The sequence below is a fragment of the Camelus ferus genome, chromosome 9 (assembly GCF_009834535.1).
Source record: "Camelus ferus isolate YT-003-E chromosome 9, BCGSAC_Cfer_1.0, whole genome shotgun sequence".
NCBI lineage: Eukaryota > Metazoa > Chordata > Mammalia > Artiodactyla > Camelidae > Camelus > Camelus ferus.
The window spans coordinates 43740559-43757331 of record NC_045704.1 but is presented as its reverse complement, the minus strand read 5'-3'; the positions used below and the strand labels follow the sequence as shown (position 1 = coordinate 43757331).

The 16773-nt window shown below is 56.5% G+C and overlaps 4 protein-coding genes across 12 annotated transcripts in view; 2 read left to right on the top strand and 2 right to left on the bottom strand.

Annotated features, from left to right (window-relative positions):
• Window positions 1–290: 290 nt before the first annotated feature.
• FBXL8 (F-box and leucine rich repeat protein 8) lies at window positions 291–4169 on the bottom strand. Of its 5 annotated transcripts, none has more exons than XM_006180635.3 (3): window positions 4033–4169; window positions 2212–2398; window positions 291–1613 (listed from the first exon to the last, which is right to left on the bottom strand). In XM_006180635.3, the coding sequence occupies exons 2-3, from the start codon at window positions 2361–2363 to the stop codon at window positions 641–643; spliced, it is 1125 nt and encodes a 374-aa protein (XP_006180697.2). In that variant the 5' UTR covers window positions 2364–2398; window positions 4033–4169; the 3' UTR covers window positions 291–640. The 5 variants fall into 5 exon arrangements, with proteins under 5 accessions (XP_006180697.2, XP_032342395.1, XP_032342398.1 ...); XM_032486504.1 differs by having other exon boundaries at window positions 2212–2508; window positions 4033–4162; XM_032486507.1 differs by lacking the exon at window positions 2212–2398 and having other exon boundaries at window positions 4033–4127.
• TRADD (TNFRSF1A associated via death domain) lies at window positions 4109–9802 on the top strand. Its single transcript, XM_032486508.1, has 5 exons — window positions 4109–4252; window positions 7213–7371; window positions 8273–8550; window positions 8633–8822; window positions 8966–9802. Exons 2-5 carry the CDS (start codon window positions 7221–7223, stop codon window positions 9274–9276), a joined length of 930 nt encoding a protein of 309 aa, XP_032342399.1. The 5' UTR covers window positions 4109–4252; window positions 7213–7220; the 3' UTR covers window positions 9277–9802.
• A 2182-nt stretch (window positions 9803–11984) lies between these two features.
• B3GNT9 (UDP-GlcNAc:betaGal beta-1,3-N-acetylglucosaminyltransferase 9) overlaps window positions 11985–16773 on the top strand; it is a 9713-nt gene continuing 4924 nt past the window's right edge. For 2 of the 5 annotated variants that reach the window (XM_032486500.1, XM_032486501.1), the window contains exons 1-3: window positions 12003–12151; window positions 12488–13308; window positions 15767–15890. In XM_032486500.1, the coding sequence (XP_032342391.1) occupies window positions 12088–12151; window positions 12488–13308; window positions 15767–15890 (1009 nt within the window). In that variant the 5' untranslated portion in view covers window positions 12003–12087. Of the gene's footprint in view, window positions 12152–12487; window positions 15015–15766; window positions 15891–16773 lie in introns of those variants that run through there. The other 3 variants (XM_032486499.1, XM_032486498.1, XM_006180637.3) reach the window with 3 other exon arrangements.
• C9H16orf70 (chromosome 9 C16orf70 homolog) overlaps window positions 14605–16773 on the bottom strand; it is a 25543-nt gene continuing 23374 nt past the window's right edge. The window contains exons 16-17 of the mRNA XM_032486502.1: window positions 16690–16762; window positions 14605–16075 (exon numbers count right to left, since the gene is read on the bottom strand). Coding sequence (XP_032342393.1) covers window positions 15992–16075; window positions 16690–16762 — 157 coding nt within the window. The 3' untranslated portion in view covers window positions 14605–15991. The remainder of the gene's footprint in view (window positions 16076–16689; window positions 16763–16773) is intronic.

Here is a 16773-nt window from a genome sequence, read left to right as displayed (position 1 = left end):
GAAAATCCTTTAAAGCGATGGCGTGAGGGCAGTGAAGCCTTGAATGGGGGGCAGATAGGAGTGGGGTTGGGGGCGGGGAAAGGAGAAACTGGCATCCTCCCGCCGAGCCCTGGGTTGTTGTCATTCCAAAGATGGGAGTGCCCCGCCTCTGACCCCCACAGCCGCACCAGTAGAAACAGACATTGAGGTCTGAGACTCTCCCACTTCTGTCCCGACCCCTCCCCTGGCCAATGACGGTTTTCCGCCCTCCCCCTTGAGATCCGACACCGCCTTTCACAGGACGCTTGAGATTCTGCTTGATTTATTTATTTCACACTCACCCTTAAGGCACAGCTTGCGCCAGTGCCCTCCCTTCCCCTATGCTGGGGCCGCCGAGCTAGCGCAAACTTTGCAGAGTGGGGTTGGAGGAGGGTGATCCTGGAAGGGTGGGGACAGTAGGTGTCTGCAGATATTGAGAGCGAGTGGACTCAGGGCGCTCGGAGCTAGTCCCGACGCCATCCCGTAGGCCCCAATCCTCAAGAGGCACAAAAGGCAACAGAGTTCTAAAGAAGCGGGCTAGCAGCTGGCGCGCCCCTGGGTAAACCCACGGAACATCTCAGAGGCCACATGTCCGCAAGGAGGTGAAAGAGGATTTGTCCCATTACGCCACAAGCGTGGGCCGCCAGGGATGTGGCTCCCGCGTTAGTTTCAGCGTGTAGCTGCGCAGGTGTGGGCAGTGCGCGCGGAAGGAGTGCAGCACTGAGGCTCTAACTACGCAAAAGCAGTGCACTTCGCGCAGCTCCGCGCAGCGCGCCGCCAGCTCCTCCAGCGCGGTGTCCAGCTCTGCCGAGGACGTGGCGCGCACCTCGAGCGCGCGCAAAGTTGCGGCGTAGTGGTGCGCTGCGAAGCGCACGGGGCCTACGGTGTCCCCAGAGAGGCTGAGGCGCAGCGCAGCCACTGGCACGGCAGGCTGCAGGACGCGCGTCACGCTTTCCCCAGGCAGCGCGGGCTCCAGCTCCAGCTCTACGGCCAGTCCAGGGTGGCGGCGGCTCAGGGCCGCCCAGGCATCATTAGGCAGGGGGGGCGCGCGTGCATCTTCGGGGCACGCGCACCGCAGGGCCAGGAACTCAAAAGGCGAGCGGTCTGGCGCCGCCAGTGCCTCGAGCGCGGTACGCGACAGGCTGGCCAGGTGCAGGCCGAGGGCGCGCAGGCGCGGGCATGCCTCTAGTAGCTCCAGCACCGAGCCGGGCCCCACGCTGCCCACCAGCGTACCGTTATCCAGGAAAAGACTGCGGAGCTCGGGGCAGCCGAGTGCCACCTGCAGCACCAGCGCATCGTCCAGTGTGAAGGGCAATCCCCGCAGGTCAAGGTGGCGCAGTGCGCCGGCGGCCCCACAGAGGGCGTGCAAGGAGTCCAGGACGTCGCGACCGGAGTCGAAGAGAGGCTTTTCTCCTCGGCACTCCAGGCACAGGCCTCTCAGCCCAGGGGTACGGCCCGCCAGTGCGGTCAGCAACTCTGTGGCCGCCCGGCGGCTCGGCTCCCTCGACGGCTCAAATTCCAGCCGTAGATTGTGAATGTGGTCCAGGCAGGCGAACAGATGCGGTGGCAGCATGCCTTCTAGCTCACATTCGCAACTTGGGGATAAAGTGGTAGAGAAAAGGCATCAGCCGAGTCCCGACGACCTGGAGAGAAGCCTCTACCCACGCCTCAGCCTGGGTTCCAGCTACCATCCTCACTTCCTGCGCCCTGCCCACATACATTCCTGTCCTGACCATGCCTGGTCGCTCCAAGTTGATACTAGGAGGGAACTCCCATCCTATTTCTTTAGAAGACTTCAGCTGCATCTGCCACTAGTTGAAACCGTGCCAGGGAGAGCCAATGATATTTTAGGAACTGGGTTTTCCTCACAGTCTTTAAGGAGAAGGCGCGTGGCCTCTGGATGGTAGGTTCACAATCTGGCTGTGCCACTTCTCAGCTGAGTGAGGAAGTGATTAGATCTTCCGCCTCATTTTCCTATCTGTGCAATGGAGATAATAATACCGTCTATCTATAAGGTTTTCATGAAGACTAAATAAATTAATATATGTAAGGTACTTAGAACAATGGTTGATACATAGTAGGTGAACAATAAGTGTTAGAAGTGATTATGCTTTTTAATATGGGGAGAGTCACTGCATCTACCCAATCCGACTCCACTGAGGGAGAAGATAAGAGGGTGAAAAGCTGGTTCACCTGATGTTTGTGTCGTGCCACACAGCGCTGCAGGTGGCAGCGGCAGCCCAGGCTTTGCAGACCCTCGCGGCATTGGCGCGGCCCCGCAGGGGCAGATGGCGGAAGATAAGCGCCAGCACCTCCTCTGGCAGCTGTTCTCCAGGCTCCACCATGGCCTGGCAGGGGCTGGGGGCTCCACTGCTCCCACCTGGAGAGAGAGGGACGTCCCTGGGCTCAGGAAGGCCAAAATTGAGCGAAATAACTGGAGGCTGTGTAGAAATGCTTGTGGCCAAGGAGCTGCTAAATAATTTGCAGAGCCTAGGGCAAAATGAAAATGCAGGTCTCTTTGTTCAAAACATTATTAAGGATTCCAAGACAGTGATAGCAGAGCATTTAACCAAGCTATTAAGCCAAGTGTGGGGTCCTGTGCAGCTGCACTGGTCTCAGACCCACGAAGTCAGTCCTGGATGCTGAGGATTTCTGATTCTCCTTTAAACTACACTCTCATTTGTTGAACAAATTCACATTTTATGCTATATTAAAAGGAACTCACCACGACCTGTGTGCGAAGTTGATAAAGGTGAATACCTGGATTTTGGACGATGCTGTTGGATCTTTTCCCCAGTTACCAAACCTTCCCTGAGGAAACTGGAGTGCAGCTGCACAAGGCCCTGACTCTAGACAACGACGTCCTCCCCCCAGCTCAGAGGGCCCGTCTCATCTCCTCTTGCCTCCTTCTATGTAGGCTCAGAGCCACATGACGGCCTAGACTAGTCTCACAGGGCTCACTGAACTGTTTCCCTCCGAACTTCGACCCTGAGTACTAGGGAAGGACTGAGCCCAAACATTGCAAGAGCCATTGAAATGACGGCTTCTCAAAGGGCGCGGGGCATCAGAATCACCCGGACACTTGCTCACAATACAGATTCCACGGCCCCACCGACTAAATCAGGCTCTCTGAAAAAAAAAAAAGTAGGGCTCAGGAATCTGAATTTCAACAAGTAGGGGTGGATTCCACAGGTCCCAAGTTGAGAAACCCCGTCCTAGCCCAGCCAGTCACTATTGAGAGTGAAGATAAGAGTTAATAGGGCGGGAGTATTAGGGAAAACATTTAATTGGTCGGGACCACAAGCCAATCAGGAAGCAGGGGTGCGGGTGGTGCACTGCTGAAACCGCTCCGAGAGGGGAAGTTCCTTCCCTTCCTCCACTTCGCCGGGGAGATGTCCTGGGTGCTTCCTATGAAAGGCCGGCGGGGCAGAGAAAAGCTTGAAGTTCTGGGGCCTGAGGGACCCTGGGTACAAGTTCTGATCCTGACCCCCGAGTAGCCCAGGCTCCCGTGGGGCGGTTTAGGCTCAACTGGAATTGCGCACACCCACCTCAGACTGTGGCCTTTGTTAGAAAGTGTGCGTCCTCTTTGAAGTTGCCAATTTTATTTGAAGGCGTTTGAAGGTTTTCCTGCACATCGTCTTACACCACTTGCCAGTTTTCTATTTCCCCAGATATTCTAGGCTAACAACCCCTGCTGGAATTTGTGCCTAGTGTCTTCTATGGCTTCTGACACGCTCAGCCAGGCTTGAGCCTGGGACCCATCCGCATCCCGTTCAGAGCGTCAGGGACTAGTACAGATCAGAGATCTTCGAGCTCGACCACCCAGAAGGCATCAGAAAAATCTGGTCCCCACGGGGCGCCCCCTTGTTGATCCGTCCGTACTCCGTTCTCCGCTTTAGAAAGAGGAGCACTCCCACCATAGGGCCCTCCGGTCTCCTAAGAGCCCCAAGTCTTCAAAATCACTTGACGCAGGCAGTTCTTCCTGCCGTCTAACCTCGGGCGCTGGTGTCTTACCTGCTCAGTGGACCAGGTGGGCTTTGCTCACAGGCTGGGGACTGGCAGCAGCGGACAGTGGCGGGAAGGAACCGCAGGGAGCCCGTGGGGGCGGGACGCTGGGACGGACGGGGCGTCTCGGACTGGGGCACCGCCCCTGCGCTTCGCGCACACCCGGAAGCAGCGCGAGTCCAGTACAGCCGGGCGGCCGTGGGAATCCGGGCCGGGCCGGGGCGGCCAGGTTAGTGCATAGGGTGGGTGGGCTTCTCGGTGCCGGCAGAAGCAGGGGCGGATCCTGGCTCAGGAGCATGGGCGCGGCGCGGTTATCACCCGCGGCTGCTCGGGCCAGGTGGCAGCTGCGGCCTATTGGGCAGTTTCCGTGAGAAACGGGAGGGAGGTCCGGACCTTGGCCCCCGCAGCTTCCTTGTCCCAGCTAGGGGCTTTCAAGGGGCGGCAGTGTCCTGTGGGTGAGAGGGAGGGGAGGGGCTGGTTCTGAACAGATCTGTGGGCCGAAATCTCTTGCCCGCCCCAGCCAGTCCCAAGTGCGAAACTCCTGCATGAAGGTGGGCTAGTAAGAGGCTGGGGAGCGCCCCTTGAGAGTTTGGGAGCGGCCTGCTGAGCAGGATGCAGGGACTCGCAGCCTTTCTGTCCTTGAGGGGTCACGCCCGCAGGCCGTCACTGTCAACCCGGCCGGAGGTGAGGCTACTCGGGGACTATTAAGCTGTGTTAATGGAGCGCTGAGCTGGCTGGCTCCTGGTGGTAGGGGCATATTTTCTTGAGTCGGTACCCACGTGTCCCTCACAGTCTCAGTCCAATTAAGAGTTCCCAGGAACTAGCCCAAACCCGCCCTCAGAGAGGCGGACTCCTGGTGGGTGTGGCGCGGGACTTCCCGAGGAGGGGCTTTTGTGAAGGACACGCAGAAAGGAGTTCCCAAAGGGGTGATGGGAGCCAAGGGCCTTGGCCGCTTTTCAACCCTGTTTTCTGGCCTTCAACCTCCAGCCCGGCAGACCTAATTGACTTCTCTTAATTGTTCAGTACTAGTGAGTGTGACAGAGCATCCCCCTCCCCCAGGTTTTCAGTGTCCCCTAGGCAGGACCTATTGACAGACTCTGGCTGGGTACTGCCCCTACTTACCCATCCCTTGGGGCGGGACCACATCCACCCAGTCAGCACCCTCAAGTTAGGGGGCTAAGAAGATATGATAGAGGATATCTGAAGGCAGGTTCCCACTCCTCTCACCTTGGGCCACTACCCCAGGACTTAACTGCTTTTCATCCTACTTGTCATCTACCTCGGGTTTTTTTGGGGGGATGGGTTGCTTTTTAAGAAAAATACATTTATTTTGCACTTTTCATACAAAAGAAATGTGTCTATTTTACATAAAGTAGAATATTGCTAAATTCAATGAAAATAAAAATCACCCCAAATCTCACCCTCTCCCAACAGAGGTAAACAATGCTAATTTCCTGTTAATTTCCAAACTATTGTTTTGGGTAAACACACAAGTATTAGTATATTTTCTTCCAAAAGTTTATGGGGTGGGTTGCTCAAAAGGTATGTCCCCTGTGCTCAGACCCAAGGTAGGGTTATCAGGTATCATTTTTCTTGCCAGGACTGGATGATGCTGGAGGGCCCCCTGCCTGTTATTGTCCCAGTTTTGGCCCTCAGGTTAGGTTCTGGGGGCAGATCTGAAACACAGCCACTGCTTTGAGCTCAGGGTCCCTACTCCCTCCCAAACAATATCCAAGGCTGTGGTCCTAGCTCCTCCTGGCATCCCTCCCCTGAACTTCACTGTCCCTCATGTAAATGGATGCCACCTAGGGCCACCTCACTTTTCCTTCCCAGAGCAACCATCACAGCTGAGACTCAGCACCCCTCCTATCCCACCATATGTAAATGCCAAAAACCAGAGAGTAAAGAAGTGTGACTGATGGGCAAGAGGTGGGGTCTTGAACCCATTTTTCTAGGAAAAGGATGGGATGTTGCCTCGGGTGAGGTCAGAAGGAAGAGGCAGGGCATCTCCCCCCTTCCCCGCTGCCTCATGGTCCAGTAACTGGGAGGCCACTGAGCTGAGGGCCAGTCCAGTGGTTCTCTGACAGAGAATTTTGCCCTTGGTCTAAGAGCTAGGATTTTGTCAAAGATAGATGGAAGAGATACTAGCACCAAGAAGCCCTGACTCTGTCTATATAGGCAAGGAGTCTAACAGAACAACCTGAGTTGTGTAAGACAAAAGCCCAGCTCCAAGGATTTTAGAACAAAAAGAAATAATTTAGCTCACATAACTGAAAAGTCCAGGGTGCAGCTAGAGCCAGGGGGAGAGTGAGGTTAGGAGTACACCTCTTCATTTCTTGGCTCTGTAGCCTTCTGTGCCAGTTTCATTCTCAATCAGGCTCTTCCCAAGCAGTAGCAAAGGAGACCTACCCTACCTTCTAGTTCAGGTTCAAGATAGGGAAGGAAAACTTGTTCATCTTTCCTATTGGTCCAACCAAAGTTGCAGGTTGATTCTGATTGGTCCAACTTGAATCCTACACCCAACTCTGAACAAATCATTTCAGGAAGGTGAATGGAATATGCAGATTGGCCAGACCTGTTGCACTTGCCTAGGCCTGGAGCTAGGGAGTGGAGTTAACCCTTCTAACAGGCATATGCTTGAGAAAACGAGAAGGCCCCAAAAGTCAGTCAGGATTGGGGGAGGGAACCTGGGCAGGCAGAAACTCTAGTATAGTAGGAATACAGGTGAGAAAACCTAAGTGGGGGACTGTGGTCCCACAGGGATCCTGGGGGCTCAAATTTAAGCTGAGGGCATACCAGAATACGGGTCAGGTTGTCTATGGGGCATGGGCACCATCAGGATGAGAATGTTTCCAGGCAGCTTTGATAAGAGAGACACCGTGGCCTGAGGAGGGGGCAGAACTTGTTTGCTTCCACTGAAAGATTGTCCCTCTCCTCTCCCACCACTGTGACCCTGGGCTATTTCCCTGAAAGTGCAGGGGAGGGATAGTCCTCACCGTAAAACGTGGCTGAGTTGGGCTAGGTTGATCTGGGCTATGCAGAACCTGAAACACAAGGGACTGCCTGTGGGATGATGAACTTCCCTTCACAAGTGTGCCAGCTGGGTGGGGACAGCTGGGCCATGTGGGACTGGATAGTTGCCTCCAGCGCTGGGTTGGGGGTGATCTGGATGCCAATCTTTGTCCCCAGGAAGCAAGATGGCAGTTGGGCCAAATGGGCTCGAGGAATGGGTGGGCAGCGCATACCTGTTTGTGGAGTCTTCACTGGACAAGGTGGTCTTGTCAGATGCCTACGCTCACCCCCAGCAGAAAGTGGCAGTGTACAGAGCTCTGCGGACTGCCCTGGCAGGTGCGTGGGTGGGCAGCACTTGAAGAGGAAGGGGTGGCCTGGGGCCTTTTGTGAGGGGGGCCAGGGACTGAGACCCCACCACTTCAACTCTGTGGGCCTGCACTTAACCAGTGCTTTAGGGAAAAGATTTGTTGCAAAAGGGAGGACATAGGCTGGCTGCATAGGCTCTGTCTTCTCTGTTTACACGTGTGTGCCCTTGAATGTAAACTTGTGTCCCTGTGTCTGTGTACCATCTACCTATGTATGTACTAATGTCCCTCTGCTCCATGCCCCCTACTCCCCAGATCAGCCCGTTCACTGCTTTCTACTAATCTCACATCTCTCTCCTCTTTTCCTTTCTCACTGCAGCATTCCTTGTCCAAGACCTCTCCCCAGTACCTACCTTTCAGGTCCCCTTTTCCCATCTCAGGAAGAGGCCACAGAAGGCTGAAGCTGGTGGGGTGGGTCTGGCTCCAGCCTCAGAGCAGAGAGAGCCCCTCTCCTTCCGGGGCGGGGCTGGGGGAACCAAACTAGGAGGCAGAAGACCTGAGACCTCATGCCCCTCCCATGCCCTAACAGCCACCTACCCAGAGGTCTTGGCCCCTTAAGGCACACGTCCCTCTCTATGCTGCAAAGTCTCCCCACTTCCCTTTTGCCCACCCTCATTTGGGGCTTCAGGGATGGGGCCTAGGGTGGCACCCACGCCGTCTTAGGGTGATCCCTGTGATAGGTCCTGGCCTTTATCCTGGGTTGCTGCTGTCTGTATCCCAATTTTGCTTCCCAGCTGGGAGTTCTGGGGTATACCACGCCCACAGGTCTGGGGATGGGGAGGGCGTCTGACCTCAGGCTTCATTCCTCCTTCAATCTGTTGGAGAATGGTCCCGCGTGGGTACCGCTGGCACCTGACTGCCCGCCTCCGCAGAGAGTGGCGGGAGCCCAGACGTGCTGCAGCTGCTCAAAATCCACCGCAGCGATCCGCAGCTGATTGTGCAGCTGCGTTTCTGTGGGCGCCAGCCCTGCGGCCGCTTCCTCCGCGCCTACCGCGAGGGGGCGCTGCGCGCCGCGCTGCAGGGGTGCTTGGCGGCGGCGCTTGCCCTGCACACGGTGCCGTTGCAACTGGAGCTGCGCGCCGGCACGGAGCGTCTGGACACCTTGTTGACCGATGAGGAGCGCTGTTTGAACTGCATCTTCGCCCAGAAGGTGCGGCCGGGCTGAGGCCGGGCTGGGGTAGGGCAGGGATCGGCGGCTAAGACCCCCACCGACGCCGCACTCCCCTCCCTAGCCCGACAGGCTCCCCGACGAGGAACTCACTGAGTTGGAGGATGCGCTCAGGAATCTGACGTGCGGCTCAGGGGGCCAGGGAGGCGAAACGGAGGGTGCTCCGGGCCCCTCGCAGTCCCTGGCCCCCTCTCCAACGGAGGAGAAGCCGCTGCCGTCTGGCCAGACTTTTCTGTTCCAGGGTCAGCCCGTAGGTGAGGCGCCCGGAGAGAGGCAGAGGCAGGGTTGTCGGGAGGATGGAGTTTGGGGAGGGGTGAGGTCTGGAAGGGGTAGTCGTAGGGTGGGGGTAGAATGGGACGGTATCCCGAACTCACTTCGCTTCCCACTCCCCCTGCAGTGAACCGGCCGCTGAGCCTGCAGGACCAACAGACGTTCGCGCGCTCAGTGGGCCTCAAATGGCGCAAGGTGGGGCGCTCCCTGCAGCGCGGCTGCCGCGCGCTGCGGGATCCAGCGCTTGACTCACTGGCTTATGAGTACGAGCGCGAAGGGCTATACGAGCAGGCCTTCCAGCTGCTGCGGCGCTTCGTGCAGGCCGAGGGGCGCCGTGCCACACTGCAGCGCCTGGTGGAGGCGCTCGAGGAGAACGAGCTCACCAGCCTGGCGGAAGACTTGCTGGGCCTGACGAATCCAGATGGAGGCCTGGCCTAGGTTGGGTACCAGAGAAAAGGGCGGTGAGCCAGTTGCCCAGCCAAGGTTTGGAGAACTTGGATGACTCCATAGGGTCCCTTCTGCTGCTACTGCTGACTGACCTCTGTTCATCCACGGGACTCTGAAACCACAATTACCACCGCACTTAGCAGAGCTGCTGGAGCTGCTGGAGCCGCTGGGTGGAGTTGACTATCTTTTGCAGGAGTCGGACAAGCACTCACAAGCCTGCTGGGGCGTCACTGGGGGTTCTGCTCTGGAGACTTTGATAGAGACAAAGTGTATGGGTGACCTGCTGCAGAGGTTGGCCTCACCCGCTCACACCCCAGAAGAGGGGCTTCCAGTCAGACCTTACCTCTTCACTCATCGAACCTTCATTCATTAAGGAACTGCTGTATTCTAGGCATCATCTTGGGTGCTGCAAATACTGTGGTACACGAATCCTGCCCGCGCCCAGCTCACACTCATTGTGAAACTCCAAATATTAAGCAACAGTAATAAAATACCACCCGTTTTTTAATGTGAAAAATACAAGGAGTTGTGGGAGTGACTAAGCAGGGGCCTAACCCAGGTTAGGAGTCAGGTTTCCTGGGAGAAAAATAGGTGTGAATGGTGGGTAGGAGGGTTGAGAGAATAGCATGGGCAGCCTCAGATGAGGTCTTAAGAAACATGAAAGGGAGGGATGTTAGAAAAACAGATCATCTAGAATGGCTGGATCTAGAGGTGGGTGGATTTGCAGAGAGACCCACTGGTGAGTGAGGGAGGCAGATAGTGTGGGGCCTGGAAGTCATTTTACAGAGTCTGGATTTTATCTGGGGGCCAGTGAGAAGCCTTTAAAGGGTTTTTGCAGTTAAGGTGGGAGGCTGGTGAGGAAGCAGAGAGAAAGAGGACAGCAGTCCAGGTTGAGCTGTTGGCAGCAGAGATGGAGGGAAGGGATGAACACTGAGAGCTGTTGAGGAGAAAGGATAACAGGCCTGGTGACACTGAATGAGGAGGGAGGTGGGAGAGGACCCCAGAGTTTCTGTCTTTGCCAGCTGGATGGAGAGCAGAGCTGCCTGATGAGTTAGGGGCTCTGGTGGAGGTGCAGTGCTTGCTTTGTTTGGGACAAGTTGGGCATGATGTTCCTATAGAATATCCAGGGAGGGAGTCTGTGCATAGCTGGATCTATAGTTTTGAGTTCAGGAAAGGGCCAAAGCTAAGGATTCACAAAAGGACAGGTAGGAGTGGGTGAGGTGGCCAGGGGGTAGGTCCTGAAGGACACCAACCAGAAAAAGAGCAACCCAAAGAGGAAGGAGGAAAACCAGAAGGTTTGGAAGCCAGGGAAATACCCACCTGCTGTATTGGAGGTTGCAAACCTGTCAAGGCTGAGTATCCACTGGAGTCAGGGAAAATGTTACTAGGTGGAGGCTGTTTCTGGGACACGGTGGGGACAGCCTGAAGCCAGACCATAAGAGGGATGGGAGGTGAGGCAGTAGAGAAAGCCAGAGCAGAGGACTCCTGAGAAATCTGTGAACAGGAGAGTGAGGCTCAGGATGCAGGGTTTGTTTTTTAAGGGAGAACACTGGTAGGAAGTCAGAAGCAGCAGTCATAGCCACTGGAAAGAGGATGGTGCTGGGTAGCAGTGCTGGTTCGTACAGCCTGCACTCAGAAGCTCCCAGGTGGGGTAGGGGGTGGAGGTTGTCTACTCCAAGACCCATTGCATGAGCTGGGATCTGGAGGCTCTGAGTTCCAGGAAGTGAAAGGTGGCAGCAGAGCTAGGCAAGGCCTGGGCCCTCAATCTCCAGAGCACCTCTCTGCCTGCCTGGGTCCAGATCAAACAAACCCTTTGCTTGCTAGCCTACTTCAGGAGTCCCCCAAGCTGAACCAATCCCTGCCAGCCCTACCGGACCTGCAGGGGGCCCAAGCTTGATTATTTCTACCTGCAGGAGGCTACGCTGGCCTGGACACTAGGGACCAGGGGACTGTCTCTAGGGAGACAGACTGAAGTGCTCACTTGTGAAGTTAAAGCAGACAAGGTCATCCCCCTGTCCTGTATCCCAGTGGATGAGGGAGAGAGGCAAGGGAGGACAGAGGAAAAAGTCCTGGACTGAATTCTGGAAGACCTGAAGCCGTGCTCTTACCTTCTGCCTATATGATCCTGGGCAAGTCACTTACCTCCCTGAAGGGCAGCAAACCCATCTGGGCATGATCAATGAGAGCTGCTGACAGGGTTGTGAGAACTGAACGAGCAGTCTTGTTGGTTCTTGTCTGTGTGGTGTGTTTGCCAGCAAGAGTAAGAAGGCAGCCATGTATCTGGGGCATTTTTTGGACCCTGTCTTCCAGAACCAGGGCTCCTGGTAAGCCAAGGAGAGGCGCTTCCTAGGCTGTGTTGGGAGGCGCCAGGTGTTTGCCAAAGTTGCTGGGCTCCAGGGATTTGGGACCCGCCTGCCCTGGTGCTCCTGCCAACCCAGGCCCTGACCCACACTGGAGAGGCAAGGATGGGGAAACTAACCGGAGGGGCTAATGCTTCTTCCTGTCTCCTGGAAAGGCAGATTTGGGGAATTTGAGCCTGCACAGAGACCAGAATCCACCTCTTCCAGCCTTCCCAGAGAGAGCTGCCAGTGAGGATCCCTCTCAGAAATTAGTTCCCACTCGGAGACAGGGCTCACAGCGGCGGCGCCAGGGCGGAGCTGAGCTCCAGATGTCCGGGCGCGCACAGCTGTTGGGTCACGTGGCAGCGGCCCCGGGCCCCCCCTTCCTGCCAACGTTGCATTTGGCCCAGGCCCCGTCCATGGCCGCCCTTGGGACCCTACGCTGAGCCCCGGAGGCCCTGGCATGCGGGGCCGCGCCGCTCCCAAAGGTCAAAGGTGTGTCAAGATTCCAAGGACGACCGTGGTGGGTAGGGATGGGTAAAATGGATTGGGCCTCAGCGCGGGAAGGGGGTGGGGCCGAGGCTCTGCGTGTCCTTGTCCCGGCCTTGGGGCACCGTCCTGGGCCGGAGCTCAGGGGTGGGAGTCAGCTACTAGGAGGAACTTCTTTCCCTTTCAGGGTGCCCATCCCGGTGGGGGGTGGTCAGGGCCCAAAGTAGGAGGACACTGGAGGGGGATGAACGGCTGGTAGCTGGAGACCCCGGAGTATGGCCTCCTGCCCCCTCCCCTTGGGGAGGGCTGGGTAGGAAACCCTGGGGGCTGCTAGGTTCCCAGTCTGATGCCCTGATTGAGTTCTCTCTCCCCAGGGGGCGCGGGCGCCGGCCACGCGGACATGAGGCGGAGGCTGCGCCTACGCAGAGAAGCGTCGCTCACGCTGCTTCTCGGCGCCGCCCTCGGCCTCCTCCTCTACGCGCAGCGCGATGGCGCGGCACCGACGACAAGCGCGCCGCGAGCTCAAGAGGGGGCGGCGCTGGAGCCCACCGCGGGGCTCCGTGTATTCCCGGCACCCGACGCGGGTGCAGCCCCGCCGGCCTACGAAGAGGACACGCCGCAGCCGCCCACGCCCACGGGACCCTTTGACTTTGGTCGCTATCTGCGCGCCAAGGACCAGCGGCGCTTCCCTCTGCTCATTAACCAGCCGCACAAGTGCCGAGGAAATGGCGCATCTGCCAGCGGACCTGACCTGCTCATCGCCGTTAAGTCGGTGGCGGCTGACTTCGAGCGGCGCCAAGCCGTGCGCCAGACGTGGGGTGCTGAGGGTCGCGTGCAGGGGGCGCTTGTGCGCCGGGTGTTCCTGCTGGGCGTGCCCAGGGGCGCAGGCACGGACGGGGCAGACGCGGAGGGGGCGGGCACGCAAACGCACTGGAGCGCTCTGCTGCGTGCTGAGAGTCGAGCGTACGCAGACATCCTACTCTGGGCCTTCGACGACACTTTTTTCAACTTGACGCTCAAGGAGATCCACTTCCTGGCCTGGGCCTCCGCCTACTGCCCCGACGTGCGCTTCGTTTTTAAAGGCGACGCCGACGTGTTCGTGCATGTGGGAAACCTGCTGGAGTTCTTGGCGCCGCGGGACCCGGCGCAGGACCTGCTTGCGGGTGACGTGATCGTGCAGGCGCGGCCAATCCGAGTGCGGGCTAGCAAGTACTACATTCCCGAGGCTGTGTACGGCTTGCCCGCCTACCCGGCCTATGCAGGCGGCGGTGGCTTCGTGCTCTCAGGGGCCACACTGCGCCGCCTGGCTGGTGCCTGCGCGCAGGTTGAGCTCTTCCCCATCGACGACGTCTTTCTGGGCATGTGTCTACAGCGCCTGCGTCTCACACCTGAGCCGCACCCTGCTTTCCGCACCTTTGGTATCTCTCGGCCTTCAGCCGCGCCGCACTTACGCACCTTTGACCCCTGCTTTTACCGCGAGCTTCTTGTAGTGCACGGGCTCTCCGCTGCTGACATCTGGCTTATGTGGCACCTGCTGCACGGACCGCGTGGGCCAGCCTGTGCGCATCCATGGCCTGTCGCTACTGGCCCTTTCCAGTGGGGCCCCTAGCCACTTATCACAGCACCCAGCTCCCAGCTCCCCTCATTCAGACCCAGGATGTAGTGGGAGGTGGTTTTAATGGTAGGTTTCCCAGGGTGGATTACTGCGGTGTGTATGGTTCTTCCGCAGAAAAGGGCGTGAGTTCAGGATCCAGCCCCACTATCACCAGGAGTCTGCCGCCTCAGGGTCTCAGGGATTGAAGATTGAGCTTGGCTCCTGCTGACCTACCCTAATGGGAGGTGATCTGGAACCAATCAAATGGTGGCTCTTGAGATGGGCAGGGATGAGGTGGTGTACCATCAGGCTCTTTGCCAAGCAGGTAAACATGTTTGGTGCTCCTAGTAGGGACGTGTGTGTGGTGGGAGTGGCAGAGGCTCATGGAATCTGACCATACTCCTTGGCTTGGAATTCCTAGGGCAGACAAATGCAGGTCTTTCTCAAGGATGGCCCCACAGGGAGGGGCGGGGGTAGGGACCTGACCTCAGTCCTCATGGGACTGGCAGGCATTCTCCCACAACTCAATCTGAAAGTAGGTGTTTTGCTTCCTACCTGTCCCTTCAAAGTGGATTCTTAATCCTGTCCAGGTCTTTAGTTCTCCTACTGTCTGCTTTCCTGGGGCCAACTCCCGAGCCCTGGACTGGATGGAACACCAGGGATGGAGACACACAGGGACTGAGGGCATTGTCCTACCTAAAGTCTTTCACCACCTCCAGCTACCCACTGAAAAAGAACCTACAACCACAAAACTGAGTCTCCTACTGGAGGCCATGCTGCCCCCTTCAGAGGAGCCAAGGAACCTCTTCTCCTAAGATGACTTCACTATTAATTTCCCCATATTCTTCAACCACCCCCTTTCTCATCCCCCACCAAAAAACAATGCCTCCATGCTTATTTTAGTACAAACACCCCAGCAACAGCATATTGCTGAGGGCATAGGTCTTTATTGGAGGAGGGGTGTGGGCAGGGCATGAGGAAGGTTCCCCCATTCTAGGAGGATGGGAACAGTCCTGGCTGCCCCACAGTGGGATGTGCAGGGTGTCTCTGGCCAGGCCACAGTCCACATGGGAAGACACTAATCAGTCACAAAGTCATGGGAATGCCACACAAACCTGGCTATATGCCCAGGAACCACAAAGGAGCCCGGGACATTCATTGTTAAACTATACAGGATGAGGCTGTACATGAGTTAATTACAAAAGTCATATTTACAAAAATCTGTACACACATTTGAAAAACTCACAAAATTGTCATCTATGTATCACAAGTTGCTAGACCAAAATATTAAAAATGGGATAAAATTATACATTTCTCTTCTCAATTCTTTTCAAAAGGATTAATATTTTTAAAGCACATAAGCTACTTTCCTTAGTAAGTCCCATGAAGAGACTGAGCAGCCAGCCCTCCTTGAGCCCCAGAGGCCTTGAGCCATGAATGGGCCTGGCCAGGAGACACTGCCCTGGCTTGGGACAGCGAAGCCAAGTCCATAGTGCAGGACAGAATGCTGAAACACAACAAAAGGAGGAAGATGTCTTTGGCTAAAACTTTGGCATTAAATAAAAGAGGCAGACAAGATGGAAACATGCAGCCCCGCCAGCCAGGTTGGGCAGAGTAGGGGCACAGGCAACCCTGAAGGCTCGCTCCAAGAGGGGTGGGAACCAGGTCTGGGCACATAACTCAATGGTAGAAAGTTGTTTCAACCACTTGGGAGTGCCTACTGGGCCTAGCAGAGAGCGCGTGCAAGAAAGGAAGAGGGAAGGGCAGGTGGGCCACCTTGGGCACAGCCAGCTCATCAAGTAACTAAAGTGGATGTAGTGCAAAAGTCGCAACCAAGTACTGTGGACATGCTACCTGCTTGCCTTAAGGGTAATGTGGCAATGTTGGGCCAAAGGCAGGACCTTGTCCTCGTCCTGGGTTCCTGTGTCCTCAGCCACAGAAAGAGCCCCAAGTTTTCCAATGTGTATGGGACAGGGGAGACAGAACCCTGCCTCCTTACATTAGTAGAGAGCTCCTGGGTCCAGGTATCAAGGCTCAGAGTTTGTGCTTCTCTCTGCAGTCTGCGTCCCCTGTTGGCACCAGCAGGCTGAGAACAGACAGAGGAATATCTGGCTCTCTCACCCCACGGCATAACATCCAGCCTGAGCCCCACCTCAGAACATCACAACAGCCCTTCCACGCTGGTAAGGTGTCCGACAAAACCCACAGGGTAGCACAGGGAGGCCCACTGGACAAGATGTGAAGCACAATTCCATGGGGCAGAGGGACATGGGTGGTGATGTCCCTAGGGGAGCTCTGTTCTCAGGTGGGCACCAGGCCTAGGGGGGCCATAAAGTGTCACTGAGGCAATGTGGTTATTCTGCATGACCTAGAATGAGAAGAGGACAGTGAGTCAAGGGGGAGGAATAGAAGGGATGTAAGCAGAGCAGGCAACAGGACCCACAAAAACCACCACTGTGACTTGAGGGAAGGGACTTGAGGCAGCTCCTGTGCACAGGGGTTGGAACTTGTGTGTGTAACACAGCAGCCACGGGGCTGGGCTGATGCCTCAGCACCTCCAAACTCATGCTAGAGGTCTTCTCTGCCCTCATGTCTGCCTGTTCCTCTGGGATACATCAACTCCACCATGCCCATTTGTCCAGTCCTGGACACACTAGGGGTCCAGGTTATGGCATCCAGATGGGAAAACAGGGGCAGCTCATTCTTCTTCCAAGCCAGTGGGGACTCTATAGACAGTCACCCCATAGCACATTCATTCACGTGCCATTTAAAGGCCTCCAACATCCCTGGACTTAGCCCCACTTGCCCTGTGGTTCTCATTCCTACTGTACTCGCGTTTTCAAATCTACATGTAGGATCCTCATTACCTCTCAGTTTGTTGGATTAACTTGCTCAGCAGGTTAGGCGCTCCCTTCCCAATCTCCCTCAATCATTCGCCTGTCCTTGCCATGACTACCGGCCCCTCAAACCCCCAGGGCTTACCTCAAAGATCATCCGCTGAAGACCAAAGCAGAATGTGGAGCCAAAAGGGTTGGTGTTGTTTGGGGAGGAGGACCTGAGGCCGGG

Bases quoted from the DNA above. Each gene is read 5' to 3' on its own strand.
- FBXL8 (XM_006180635.3), bottom strand. From the start codon at position 2,363: ATGGTGGAGCCTGGAGAACAGCTGCCAGAGGAGGTGCTGGCGCTTATC. The intron at 1,614-2,211 runs GTGAACCAGCTT...TTTATCCCCAAG, and splicing joins TGGCACGACACAAACATCAG to TTGCGAATGTGAGCTAGAAG.
- TRADD (XM_032486508.1), top strand. From the start codon at position 7,221: ATGGCAGTTGGGCCAAATGGGCTCGAGGAATGGGTGGGCAGCGCATAC. The intron at 7,372-8,272 runs GTGCGTGGGTGG...CCGCCTCCGCAG, and splicing joins TCTGCGGACTGCCCTGGCAG to AGAGTGGCGGGAGCCCAGAC. The intron at 8,823-8,965 runs GTGAGGCGCCCG...CTCCCCCTGCAG, and splicing joins GTTCCAGGGTCAGCCCGTAG to TGAACCGGCCGCTGAGCCTG.